General features: G+C 57.9%; 1 protein-coding gene across 1 annotated transcript; it reads right to left on the bottom strand.

The window, feature by feature from the left end:
- Nucleotides 1-540: 540 nt before the first annotated feature.
- NES (nestin) lies at nucleotides 541-11,313 on the bottom strand. The gene is made up of 4 exons (XM_028710806.2): nucleotides 10,324-11,313; nucleotides 8,400-8,524; nucleotides 5,947-6,020; nucleotides 541-5,753 (listed from the first exon to the last, which is right to left on the bottom strand). Exons 1-4 carry the CDS (start codon nucleotides 11,266-11,268, stop codon nucleotides 1,612-1,614), a joined length of 5,286 nt encoding a protein of 1,761 aa, XP_028566639.2. The 5' UTR covers nucleotides 11,269-11,313; the 3' UTR covers nucleotides 541-1,611.
- Nucleotides 11,314-11,514: the final 201 nt, after the last annotated feature.

The raw sequence follows: 11,514 nt of genomic DNA, 5'->3' as shown, positions 1-11,514 counted from the left end.
AGGCAGGACTCAAACCAATGGATTCAAGTGGCAAGAAAAGAACTTTATGAGGGCAAGAGCTATTGGACAGTGGCATGGACGCCCTTGGAAGGTGGGGGACTCTCCTTCCTTGATGGTATTTAACCAGATGCTAGTCAGAGATTCTTTAGCTGTGCTTCCTGCATTGCAGGGAGTTGGACTAGATGGCCTTTAGGGGTCCCTATGATTCTATGACATCTGTGCCCCTCCAGATGTTGACCTCCGTATCCTACCAGCCCCAGCAGCCAGCATGGTCGATGGAAAGGGGTGGGGACAAGGGTCGTTCTGCAACCCCTGGAGAACCACAGCCCCCCACTTTGGAAATGAAGACTTGCATTCAAAGACCCCTTTGAGATCACCAGCCTATTTTCTTTGACAAGCCCATGTGCCCTGTGTTCTCTCCTCCCACACCCACCCACCCACCCGCCCAAAGAGAAAGCCACATCAAAATATAACGCTTTGCAAATCACACATTCTTTGTAAAAGTCCAGTTTTAAAAACAAGAGGCTGTGAGTTTGCAAGTGGTGGGAAACAAATTGCTTTTATTAGCTTATCAAGGAGGCTCAAGTGTGAGGAAGCCGGGGGTCCGTCTTGCTGGCTCCTTATCTGAAGGCAACTAAGCAGCAGAATTCTTCAGTCCTGCACCTCAAGGCAGCTGCATCTCTCTCTGCAACAGGGTCCACACCAAACCACCAGCCCCTCCACACCCCGGGATCTGCTGCCTGCCCTTGGGTGGCCCTGCCCCAGTCCTGCTGCAAACACTCCTCTTGCTGGCTTGTTTATAGGGTGAACTTCAAAGCAGCCCCTGAAGACACACACTCCCATCAAATTTGCACTTGGGAGACATTGGCCTGACTTGCACAGAAACCAACATTTCTGCAGCTTAAACCCCACTTTTCAATCTCCATAAACTGCCCCAAAGAAGCAGGAGGCGGTCAGACAGCGAGGAGGGTGGGACCCAGCTCAGCGATACCTTGATCTGTGGGTCGAGGAGCTTAAGAATTGCTGTGCCAGCCACAAAATCCTGAAAAGGGGATGTGCCAAGCTGCGTTGGGGGTTTGCTTTTTGCAACGTAACTTGGAGGCTGACGGTTCGAGGATTGAAGGCGCTAAGGTCCAAAGGGCTTGAGTGCTGGCACTGAGGTGTTAGATCCAGCCACTCCCCCCACAGTAGCAGCCAGCCCCACAGGTGTCACAAGGCTTCGGACTGCCCCTTCTCCCAAACAACTGGACCCACTTTAAGGGGAGGCCTATCGTGATTAAAACCCTGGCCCTATATCCTGCCACCCTATAAGGCACTGGGCTCGAATGCTCACTCCAACAAACAGGAGGTTTTTAACAAATCGCTACCATAAAGTCTCAAAGGAGGTTTTTTAAAAAAAGAAGAGTTCTATCTAATCAAAGCTTTTGATTGTCAATTTGACGGCCTATTTTTATTTTTTAAATGAAAAATGGTAGTATGGCATCTAAAAAACAAAATTTAAAAAAGTTGTGGAGGTTGTGGGGCATGAGAAGAGAGTGATCTCCTGGTCCCCTAGAGATCTTGCTTTGCCTCTGGCAGGAGTCAGCTGCTGGGAGGGACAAAGGCAGGGGTTCAGTTGTCTTCTGAAGACCATCTCTGCTCCTCCTCCTCTTCCGTCCGGAAGTTCAGGTGCTGGTTGGACTCCAGGTGGAGAACTTCATCCCCAAAGTGTGGTGGGACGGAGACGGCCCCTGGATCAGCGCCCTTCCCCCCTTTGACACAGGCAGCCTGCAAGATGTCGACAAAGAGGTTCTCATTGGGATCCGTGGCCTCCAGGCCTTTGCCATGTCCCAGCAGAACCTTCTCGTGAACTTCCGGCTCCACATCTTCGATCCTTGGTGTCTCTTCATGGGACGGCACTTGAGGCGATCTCTTGTCTGCTGTCACCTCCACCGCGGAGGGATCGTCCAGCTCCTCCCTGAGGAACTGCTGGGTGATGGTAACCTTCTTCATTGGTTCTTCCTCAGAGATGCCCCCATTGCACTCTGTCTCACCAGGCTGGAGGACCCCAATCCCATTCAGGATCTCCTCTGTGAAATCTTGCTGCAGCCCATTAGCATTGCTGTCAGCCCACAGAGGACCAGATCCTGTTGGGTCTTTGGCATCGGGGAAGGAGATTTCTGGGGCCTCTGTGGGGACCTGGGAGTCACTGACATCGGGCAAGGCAATTGGTGCAGCCCGGCTCTCCTCTTCCTCATTCTCCAGGGATGGACCTTCCTCCCCTCCTGTCACTGTTGGTTGGGCCTCAACACACGGCTCAGCTGCCTTGATCAGCTCCTGGTTGAACTCCAGAGCTTGTTCCACGATCTCCAGGATGTCAGCATCTTTCATGCTCTCTCTTGAGATGCTCGCAACTGTCTCGCCTGGGAGATCCTCACCACTTGGGTCCCCCTCAGCCACATCTTCCTGTGGGAACTGGTCTTCTCTTCTGCAGATTTCAAGGTCCGTTGTCTCCTGGGCACAGGGCAAATCTTCATCCTTGCCACATGCTGGAGCCTCTGGTCCTGTGAGGTCTCCTCCCTGCACATCCAAAGACCCTTCTTCCCCCTCCAGCACAATTTCACCCAAGTCAGCCACGCTGGTCAGGGGAGAAACCTTGTGGCCACCTTCAGCCTCTGTGTCGCCTTGGTCACCCAGCTCCAACGGACCGTCCCCTTCCACAAAGGCATTTTCCTCCACGTTGCTGGGATCCAACCGTTCTACTTGGAAAGTGCTGTCCTCCTCTGGTCCCCAAGCAAAATCCTGGCCAGGTTCTTCCTCACAGAACTGTTCTACAAACTGGGCTTCTTCTTCCACCTCGCCCCCTTTCTGGAGGCCTTCCCCACCAGCCAGCTCTTTCTCAGATTCTGCGTCCAACTGTGCAGAGTCCCTTGCAACCTCCTCCCCTCTGAGCACTTTGGAGTCTTCTTCAAGTAGGTTTCCATCACTTCCGATGAGTTCCAGAGCATCTGTCGTAGGTTTTCCTGAAACTTTGGGATCGTCCGTGCCTTGGATGGGAGCAGCTTCTATGGCACATCCTCCTTCCTCTTCTGCACCTTCTTGTTTGTTGATGTTCTCTTCTGTTGGGGGGCTGTGCAAACTGTCGTCCTCTGCTGGAGGATGTTGCACCTCCTCTAAAGACGTGGCTCCATCTTGGGTCACAAGAGGCAGTTCTGCAGCCTCTTGGCTCTCTGGAGGCGTTTGTTGGGGCTCCCCAGAGGCAGCCAACATCTGCCCCTCATACAGATGCAAGGGGGTGTGATCCGGCAGAGTCTCCTCCAGCATAATCGCCTTGCCACTTTCCAAGCCCTTCTCAATCCCCTCGGTCTCATGGCTGGCATTTGGGGAGCTGTCCCAAGATTCAAGGGAGTCCTCAGACCCCAAAGACTCACTTTGTGACTGACCGTAGCTGGTGTCGGCCTGGTCCTTGCCCTCAAACCCATCAGTGGGGCTGCCCTGCACTTCTGGGGGAACCTCCACCTCTTTGTCAGCAGGTGGGGCCAGGCTTTCGCCCAGGTGGGTGGCCAGCTGACTTTGGAGAACCTCTTCTACTCTGGCCACTGCTTGCTCTTCTTCCTCTGCCTGCGCGTCGGCCTCACCCTGCTCAGCTTCCGGGCACCATGGCAGGTCCTTTGTCTCCAAGGGAGCTGCTATTTCTTCCATCTCTAGAATGCCTGCCTCCTCCTCCTCTTCCCTTTCAGCCTTGGAGGCTTCTGGGCCCACCACCAAGCGTCCCTCCTGGATGTCTCTGTCAGCATCAAGAGCAGCCGCTGGGATCTCTTCTCCTCCTTCTCCTGCTCCCTCCTCCTCCTCTGCCAGTTGCTGCTGCTGCTCCTCCGAAGCATCTCCTGCCACATCCTGCTCCTCTGCCTTGGAGATCTGCCCTTGCCCCGGGACACCCTCGCCTCGCAAGGCAACCTCCATCTCTTGGGAGCAGACAGGCTCCGTGTCTGAGAAGCCCTGCTTCTCCCTGGCATCTTCATTCCCCAACCCATCCTCTCTCGGGGGCCTGGGGGTGTCCTCCCCCTCCTCCCCCCTCTCTTTGCCCCCCTCAGCATCCCTTGTGCTTTCCACCATTCTGGGCTCCCCTTCCATGTTCTCTCCTTCCTCCCTTACTGAGTTTTCTTCCGCCAAGGGGGTCTCCTCCACAGGAACGGCGTCAGGTTCCTGGGATGCCTCTCCCACCTCTCCCTCCCGCAGGGCCAAATCCATCCCTTCCGGAGGGGCTCCTGGTGCCTGGAGCTGTGCCTGCTCCAGCTGAAGAAAGGGTTGCTCTGAGCAACTCTCTGCCGCCACGTGGCTCAGTGGTGCCACGTTCTCACAAGCAACACACTCTTCTGCCTGCAGGAGCTCCCCCTCCAGCGCCTGCAAGTCCTCCTCCTCGTTCTCCTTAGAGGGGCTCCACAGCTCCCTCCTTTCCTCATCCTCCGACAGGTGCAGGGCTTCTGTGCTCACCACCTCCAGGTCTTCCGCTTCCTCCAGGTACCCTCCCGTGGCACCTGCCTGCTCCTCTGGGGGGCTGCTGGCGCCAGGGTCCCAGCTCTCCTTCCCCTCCCTCACCGCCACAGCCACATCTTTGCCCAGGGCACCTGCCCCTTCTGGGCACTCGGGCACCTCCTCACTGCCGTGCCCCCCCTGCTCTCTGCTACATGATGGCGGGGGCTCCTCGCCTTCCTCTCCCAGAGGCACCACTTCCTGGTAGGCCTCGATCCTCCCGGTGACCGGGACTCTGTCTGCAGTTTCCCCGGCCTCCCCTTCTACCTCCGGCAACCCCATTTCTTGTGGAGTTGGGGGGTCTGTTGCCAGAGCCCCCTGAGTCTCTCCTTCATGCTCCTCTGTGCAGGCCTCACTGGGGCTGCCGTTCACCTCTGTGGGCTCTTCAGAGCCTCGGTTGCCCCACATAAGGTCTGCCCCTGGCGGAGTGTCCCCAGTGTGCTCTTTCAGCACTTTCTCTGCAGCTTCTTTCACCAACTCTGTACTGGGAGGAGAGTCCGCTCTGCCTTCATCTTCTAAGGGGGGAGAGCCGTCCAGAGGGAGGCCGTTTGGGAAGTCAGAGCCCTCAAGGAAGCCAGTCTCTGGCCGGACATCTGCCGCGTTGACTACTTTGAGTGCGATTTCCACTGCTTCTGTAACCAGCCGGTCAGGGTAAGGACCGTTCTGGGTCGTGGCCTCCACTGCTGGCTCATTGCTGAGACACTCCTCTTCTTGCTCTTCCTCCTCCTCTTCCTCCTCCTCCTCCTCACAAAGTCCTTCCTTCTCTCCTGCTTCAGTCTCTCTGCCACCCCTCATGGCTCCGTCCACCTGGAGTCTCTGCTCGGTGCCCAAGCTGGATTCTTCCAAGCCGTCAGGAGCCGCAGTGTCGAAAGGTGGAAGGGACTCGTGCAAGAGCGACTGGGAGACAGCTGTGATTTGGGTGGCCCTCCAGACCTCAGTCTGCTCAAAAGCGGGCAGGTCGACGGGTGCCAGGACGTCTTTGGCTGGCAAGGGGTCCTCAAAACTTATGGCGGAGGGGTCCGGGAGGATGGTGCTGGCCTTCTGGAAATCCCTGGCCAAGGGGCTTTTGCTCTTGGGGGGCGCAGAGGAAGTGAAGCTGCCTGCTGAGGACTCATTCTGGCCCCTGGGCGACCGGGGCTTTGCGCTGGCCTTTGGGAAGGTGGCTGGGCTCAGCCAGGGGTCTCGGGGGCCCAGGGGGCCTCTGTCCAGGGACAGGCCGTTGCTCAGCTCCAGCTTCCCATCTGTAGAAAGAACAGAGACACAAAACATTTCTGTAGCTTGTGATCCCTGCATTCCAGTGGGGTTGGACTAGATGACCCTTGGGGTTCCCTTCCAGCTCTACAGTCCTAATAAGCCTCTTTTCTTCCATGGGATTATTGCCCTTCCGATCATTCTCCCTCCATCTCTCTCTCTCTCTGTCCCTCTTATACATACCTCTGATGCCACTGATCAGTTTGAAGTCGCCAGCCGGGATCTGCAGCCTGGTACTCTCAGCCTCCAGGAGGGTCCTGGAAAGAAACGTGGGAGAGGGGCTGGTTGGTTTGTGGGGTCTCTGGGGAGAAGACAGGGCCCTGGCCTGCAACGGGGGCTCTGCAAGCTTCTTCAATATCCCAGGCCCATCTAGCTGACTTCCCTTGGCCCTGACGGGCAGCAGCTGCTCTGCAGGATTTCAGGCAGGGAGCCTCTCCCCAGCCCTGTCGGGAGAGGCTGGCCATGGCGCCTTGGACCTTTGGCCTGCAAAGGGTGGCCTTTCTCACCCCAGAGCCAGGGCACCTCTTCCCCCTCCATTGAACCGAACCCTTCAAGATTTGTTCTCGCACAGAACCCATTTTAGAGGGGACAGAGGAAGGCCATCAGAACCTCCGGCCCCTGGCCCAGCCAGCCCAGCCTCCTCCTCCTCCAGTGGTCAAGCAGATGCCTCCATGGGGAACCCGCAAGCGGGATCCCAGCCCAAGAGCATGTTCTCCCCTCCTGCCATTTCCAGCTTCTGGGATTCAGATGCGTTTTTGCCTCCAGCTGTGGAGGCAGAGCTTAGACCTCAAGGCTGGCAGCCGTCAAGAGACCTCTCCTCCTCCATGAACTTGTCCAACCTGCTTTTAAAGCCACCCAGGCTGACGCCGCCGCCCCCCCCCCGCCTCTTGTGGAAGAGAGTCTCACAGTTTATACAGGGTGGGGAAGCCCTTTCTTTTATCTGACCTGAGTCTTCTAGCAAAAGAAGCCACCAACTGCTGCAGTGCCTGGGGAGGCGTGGAGCCTGCAAAGCCCCCACCTCATCACTTAAAACACGCCAGGAGATTTTTGAGCCCCTTAAGAGAGTTATTCCCAGCCACACAGAGGGGTGTGAAACCTTGCTCTGCCATCCTTTGCAGCTGCACTTGGGGCCCATTGGGGTGATGTCATGGGCAGCCTCTGCCGCCTCCTCCTCCTCCTCCCAGGCAGGGCCCCCCTTTCTCATGCTAATGGCGGTGCTGAACCCCCTCAGCGGCCAGCCCACTTTTGTCCTGGAGGAGCCATGCGGGGAGGGGGCTTGTGAACCAGAGCCCAGTTCCCAGGAAGAGGAGGGGTCTCTGGGGGTAGAGGGAGAAGAGAAAGCAGGCCACAGGGATGAAGAGAAGGGGCTGTGGGTGTTTTTTGGGGGTCCCTCTTCCTTCCCCTTTGGGGGGGCACCCAGAACACAGCCAGGAAAGCAGGGTGCCAAAGCCCAGACGCTTCACCAAACTGGGGAGAGTTAGAGGGGACGCCTGGGAGAGTCTGCTTCTGCCTATACAGGAACAAGTGGTGAAGAAAGGGGGGTTTTTTAGTTGCTGTTTTGTTAATATTGCTTTTTGGATCATAAATGCCTTATTGGTTATTTGTTAATCATATAATGTGACTTATGTTGTAATTGGGATGCTTGCCTTTGTTATTGTTGTTGTTGTTGTTGTTGTGTTGTTATTTTAGTTGCTGGTGTTTTAGTGTAGTTTTATAGATCAAAATTCTTTTACTGATTATTTGTTATTTATGTTGCACTTGTGATGTCCTGTTAAGTTATTGTTGTTTATCAGCTGCTTTGGGATTCGCTTGAATGGAAAGTGGTGTAGAAATAAACCACAGAATCACAGAGCTGTAGAAATCAATTAAATCAATCAAAATGGGGAAGGGTCTCTGGAAAGGAGGAGGGGAGAGTTGCTGCTGCCCCCTTCTTTTTCTTTTTTTTTTTAAAAAGAGCTGTATTGCTTTTTTAGCAAGGGTTAGTCGGGGGTGGCGCTGTGGGTTAAACCACTGAGCCTCTTGGGCCTGCCGATCAGAAGGGCAGTTCGAATCCCCACCACAGGGTCAGCTCCCGTTGCTCGGTCCCTGCTCCTGCCAACCTAGCAGTTCGAAAGTGGATCGGGCAAATTTCAGGAGGAAAAGAAGGCTGCCAATGGCTACCAGCCCTGCTGGCTCTGCTCTGCCTCCGTAGAGGCAGCAGTGCATCTAAATCCCAGTTGCTGGAATCCACAGGCGGGAAGAGGGTTGCTCTTGCGCTTGGATCCTACTTGCAGGTTTCCCCAAAAAGGCATCTGGTTGTCCATTGCGAGGATGGACGGCTGGACTAGACGGGCTCCCTTTGGCCTGACCCAGCAGCCAGGATCTTCTGTGGTCCTTATGGAACCTCCAGCTCCAGAGGCAGTCTATCTAACTTCCCAAGCTCTTTGGGGCATTTGGCCCCTGTGAGGACAGGAGGCTGGACGAGATGGCCCACCTTTGGCTGGATCCAGCTACAGGGCTCTTTTGAAGTTCACTCAAGGAACAAAGCCAGGGCGGGAAGAGGCCAGAGGGCCAGGCTGCTCCTGTGTCGCACCCCCCAGGCATCACGTGGCCCCCACCCTTCCCAGAGTAGCCCCTGGGGCAATGAGCTCTCTCACCGGTAGGTGGCCACTTCCAGGCTGAGGGACATCTTGAGATGCATCAGCTGCTGGCGCTCCTCCAGGACCTGGGCGATCTGGACTCTCAGGGACTGCTTCTCCTCCTCCAGGGACTCGATGGCCAGCTGTTGAGGCAGAGGAGAGACCGAGGCGTCTGTCAGCCAATGGGATCCCTCAGCTCACGGAAGGGCCCCGACGGCAGGCGGACTGGAGGGGAGGACACGGCTCCTGGCCCTGGCCTGGGAATTGCCAGAGGAACCTCCACCTCCCATAGAGCCCCAAGGGTCCAACCCCCCTGCAATGCAGGAAGTACAGATAATCTCATGGTGCCCACCAGGATGACGGGCGTGGCAGCAGGGAGAGCGTTTCCTCTGGGTGTTTTGGCTCAGGAGACACCCTTCTCCAGGGGACATCAGCCAGGGGGTGGACTAAATGACCCCTGAGGTCCCTTCCAACCTGACAATTCTAGGATTCTATGATCCTTCCAGGGTCTGCTTTGTGACAACCTGACACGGCGCCTTGCAGCACAGCATCACTTGGGCCTGCTGAAGGGGGAAATGGAGAAAGGCTTCCCCAAAGAACTTACATGGGGGACCTTTAGTTTCCCCCCCCCCATGTGGTCAGCTGAAGCTTCCTCTCCCCCCAGCATGACCCATTGTCAAGGCTGAAGGGAGCAGGTGGCCAGCAATATCTGAGGACCCGAAGTTCCACACTGCCCCTTCCTGGCTGTCTCCAAAACCACCCCTCTCTCTTTCCAAGTGAGCAAGAATTTGCACAAATCCCAATCCTCCTCCTGAACCACAAACTCCCTGCCTTCCTTTCCCCACACCCCTCCTTGCCCCAAATCTCTCCCTGATTCCACACCTGGAGTCCAAGCCCACAGCAGCACACAAACCACAAAAGAGGCACAAATCACAGAATGGTGGAGTCAGAAGTGGCGCAAAGGGTCATTCAGTTCAGGAATGATGGGCAGCTGGGCAGCCACTCTGAAGACAGGCGGCTGGATGAGGCAGACCCCCTTTGGCCAGCTGGACCTTATAGTCTCTCATGCCACGGAGGGAGCAGTGAGGGGGCCCTAAAACTCCTCCACAGGTGTGGAGAGGGACCATTTAGGCAGAGACCCTCCCCGCGAACAGCATACAAACTGGAGTAGAAGTGAAACCCACCCCAGGACAGACCAGAGGTCCAGCACAAATGAGAATATTTTGAAAAGAAGCAGCAGCAGTCTAGAAAGCTGATGCAGATAGGAAAGAGAGAAGGCTCTTATTCCCCCCAGCCAGGGCCAGGCATGTGTAAAAGGGTCCAAGGTAAAATGGGAGTTTTCTTGTCCTGGGAAAAGCCAAAGCTTTGCCCCTCCCACCCCCTGGCACAGACGCAGACTCTTGGGATCCCCCCTCTTCCTGCACGCCCAGAGTAGGGAGTCTGGCATGGAGACCCCCACCCAGACGGGCCCAGGCGCAATGTCCTGCATGTTGAACAGACCCCCTTGGAAGGTGACGGGCTCTCCTGTGCTGGATGTTTTTAAGCAGAGCTGAGATGGCCCCCTCTTGGGGATTCCTGCGTTGCAGGGGGTGGGCCTGATGACACTTGAGGGCCTAACTCTATTGCTCTATGAATCCCCTTCCCTCAGTGACCAGGCTTGGCTTCAACCCTCTTGGACTCATGAGCAGATAAAACCCACAGGCCGCCCCATCTACCCAACATCTCCACTCTGTTCCCTAGTGGGCGGGTCACTAGGACACCAGAGGAGCCGCCTGGCAGTTTTCTCGCTGCTGCTGCCGCTCCTCGGGTGCCTTTCCAAGCAGAGGGGGTCTCTGCCCCCAACTCGCACAAGCTGCACCTGGAACCATGGGGTCGGAAGGGACCCCCAAGGGCCATGCAGTGCACTGGAGGGCCGCCCCGCCCCGCCCTCCTGCTGACCCACCTGGAGCTGGCCGGCCTCGCCGTGCTGCTGCTGCCACTGCTGCGCCAAGCTCTCCTCCAGGACCTCCTTGCGGATCTTCAGGCCGGCCAGCTCCTTCTCCAGCTGCTGGAGGCGCAGCTGGCCCTGCCGGTTGCCCTCGGCGGCTCTCCAGAGCTTCTCCTTGGCCTCGCCCAGGGCGGCCTCCAGCTGCCAGACCTCCGCCTTGTAGGTCTCGGCGGCCCCCTTCCAGATGCTGGAGAGGCGCTGCGCGTAGTCCTCCACCTCGGCGGGCTGGAAGCAGCCCTCGGCCGTCGGGGCGCCGCGCCGGCCGCTCTGCAGGCTCCCCACGCCGCCGGCCGCCTCCTGGCCCAGCGCCGCCTTCTCGTCCCGGTGCGCCTCGTCCAGCGCCCGCACCTCCTGCTCCAGCTGCGCCGCCTTCTCGCGGAGCCACAGCTGCGCCCGGCGCTCCTCCTCCAGCTCCTTCCTGCTCCGCGACAGCATCCTCTTGGCCTCGTCGCGGGCCGCCCGCTCCCGCTGGCACCGGCCCGTCGCCTGCTGCACCTCGTCGCGCAGCGCGTCCCGGGCCAGCTCGGCCGACGCCTTGTCGCGGAAAGCCTGCTCCAGGGTGGCCCTCAGCGCCGCCACCTCGCCCTCGTAGCGCGCCCGCCACGAGCCCTCGACGGGGCTCAGGCGCAAGCCCTGCACCTCGGCGCGCAGCCCCTCGTTCTCCTCCTCCAGGTGCTTCACGCGCGACAGGTAAGCCTCCAGCCGCTTGTTGAGGTCCCACATCTGCAGGGACTCCTCGCCCAAGGCGCGAGAGCCCACGAACGCCTCCATGGCCGCCGGGGAGCCGGGCTGGACGGCAGCGAGATCGAGGCGAGAGCGAGAAGCAGGCGGAGTCCCGGAGCTAGGCGGGCGGTGCTGGGCAGCGAACAAGCGCCCCGGCGCAACAGCACCGCTATTCATACTGGCCGGGAGGAGGAGGAGGGGGGGAGGGGGCTGGCCTTAATCCCTCCCCCCCCCCACTCGAGGGAAGGCGGACGAAGGAGCAGCGCGAAGCCCAGCAGCAAATGCCAGAGGAGCTGCCCCAGGGGAGACGGAGCCAGCTGCTCCAGAGGGCAGGACCCCGACTCCAGTGGCAAGGAAGGAGATCCCGACATTAGGAAGACCTTCCCGGTAGTAAGAGCAGTTCCACACGAGAAGGGGCTCCCA

This window comes from Podarcis muralis, chromosome 16 (assembly GCF_964188315.1).
Source record: "Podarcis muralis chromosome 16, rPodMur119.hap1.1, whole genome shotgun sequence".
Classification (NCBI taxonomy): domain Eukaryota; kingdom Metazoa; phylum Chordata; class Lepidosauria; order Squamata; family Lacertidae; genus Podarcis; species Podarcis muralis.
Note: the sequence above shows the minus strand (reverse complement) of the source record. Positions and strands in the feature narration are given on the sequence as shown.

What these genes read in the sequence shown, in the direction of transcription:
- NES (XM_028710806.2), bottom strand. Translation starts at nt 11,268, where the DNA reads ATGAATAGCGGTGCTGTTGCGCCGGGGCGCTTGTTCGCTGCCCAGCAC. An exon ending in GCGAGGCCGGCCAGCTCCAG is followed by an intron (nt 8,525 to 10,323) that starts GTGGGTCAGCAG and finishes CTGCCTCAACAG; the next exon opens with CTGGCCATCGAGTCCCTGGA. An exon ending in CTGGAAGTGGCCACCTACCG is followed by an intron (nt 6,021 to 8,399) that starts GTGAGAGAGCTC and finishes GTTTCTTTCCAG; the next exon opens with GACCCTCCTGGAGGCTGAGA.